Below are 1,398 nucleotides of genomic sequence, written 5' to 3' on the forward strand. Positions count from 1 at the left end.
TCCACTGTGCACCATTTGGATCAAAGCTGGAGAAGCCCTCTCAGCCACATAAGTCTTGCTATCGGGTCCAAGAACGATTTCCCCAAGATAGCTTGCCATCTCCATTCTCATCTCTTCACTACCTGTTCATTTCACTTTTGCATTATGTATTGTAGTTAGTGACAACTTTTACCTAAATTCTCAACTGAAAATTTTGATATTACCTTCAACCAGATGAGTTAACAATGGTTCCCAATATCCATTTTCTGCCATAAGCTTGATGTTATCAGCAACTCTCTCTAAGTTCCTTAAGATCTGGTCAGCTTTTTCTGAAGTAAAAGCATCTAAGGAGTGTCTGTATTTGACTGTGATCAGCATCAGAATGCCTCCGGCTACTGTCCCAATTTTATGACAGAAAAATTGGGATCTTGAGAGGTCTAGCAGGAGTAACGCGGATGCATGTCTAACAGGTTTGTGACTACTTGACAGCATCTTTATCATTGTTGAAATATCTACTGTCTTGGCAATAATCTCCTGTATAGATTAAATGTCCGACTAAATATGTTTCTTGAAAAGATCACAGAATATGAATCAATTGAAAGCCTTGAAGCTTGTGAAGTTAGATTATTCAAGTTGGTGTTTTAACAAATGAAGGATCTTAGATGGGTTGTAGTGGTTTAAGTCAAGAAATGTTTAGAGCTAAAAATTTAAGTGATTTACCTTGCCCTCTTCATCATCTTCAGCCAATTGTCTCAATAGTTCCATTGTAACATATCTTACATTTCTGCTTCTGTAGTCCAGAAAGTTGGTAAGCAACGGGATCATTCCTATGCTGCGAACCTGTACCTTATTGTAAGGCTTATTCTTGCAGACGTTTCTCAGATCATCAATCGCTTCAAGAACCATGTTTTCTGTACTGGCCAATGAAAGAGCTGCTCGGGCCACCTTAATTCTTGCAGCTTCATTTCTTTCCTTCCACTCATCGATCGTTGCTTTCAGAGCCACATTGGTGCTCAAAATTCTGCTCTTCAGCTTCTGCCCTGATTTCTGGCAGACAATTTCCTCTGGATCTGCAAATTTCTCAAACCATTCAGTAATTGCTGTTCTCTCGTATGTTACTCCACTTTCCACTGTTACTGGATCATCCATAATCCTTTTCGTCAGAGGACAAAAGAATGTCTCATATAATGGCTCCATATACTGAGCCAACTGTGGCAATGCTGTCAATGAGGATCCAGCACTCAAACTCTTGGAGTCATGTTTGTTGAGGATCCTCGGTCTTTCTGGGATATCAGTCAGATAGGATTTGGTTTCATCCGATGACCATAGATTCTCAGCAGAAACATCGACGTTGACAGAATAAAGATCTGTTTCAATTTGTTTTCTTTCTTCTCTCGATGCCTCCTTTGAGGCCAGTTT

General features: G+C 39.8%; 1 protein-coding gene across 1 annotated transcript; it reads right to left on the reverse strand.

The window, feature by feature from the left end:
• Positions 1-6: 6 nt before the first annotated feature.
• On the reverse strand, positions 7-1,389 carry LOC110011495 (putative U-box domain-containing protein 42; the record flags this gene model as incomplete). The annotated part of the gene is made up of 3 exons (XM_020691665.1): positions 700-1,389; positions 204-513; positions 7-122 (listed from the first exon to the last, which is right to left on the reverse strand). Coding segments are annotated over exons 1-3 (903 nt in total), but the record flags the coding sequence as incomplete, so codon positions are not given.
• Between the last annotated feature and the right edge of the window lie 9 nt (positions 1,390-1,398).

The sequence above is a fragment of the Sesamum indicum genome, unplaced genomic scaffold, assembly GCF_000512975.1.
Source record: "Sesamum indicum cultivar Zhongzhi No. 13 unplaced genomic scaffold, S_indicum_v1.0 scaffold01303, whole genome shotgun sequence".
Taxonomy (NCBI): domain Eukaryota; kingdom Viridiplantae; phylum Streptophyta; class Magnoliopsida; order Lamiales; family Pedaliaceae; genus Sesamum; species Sesamum indicum.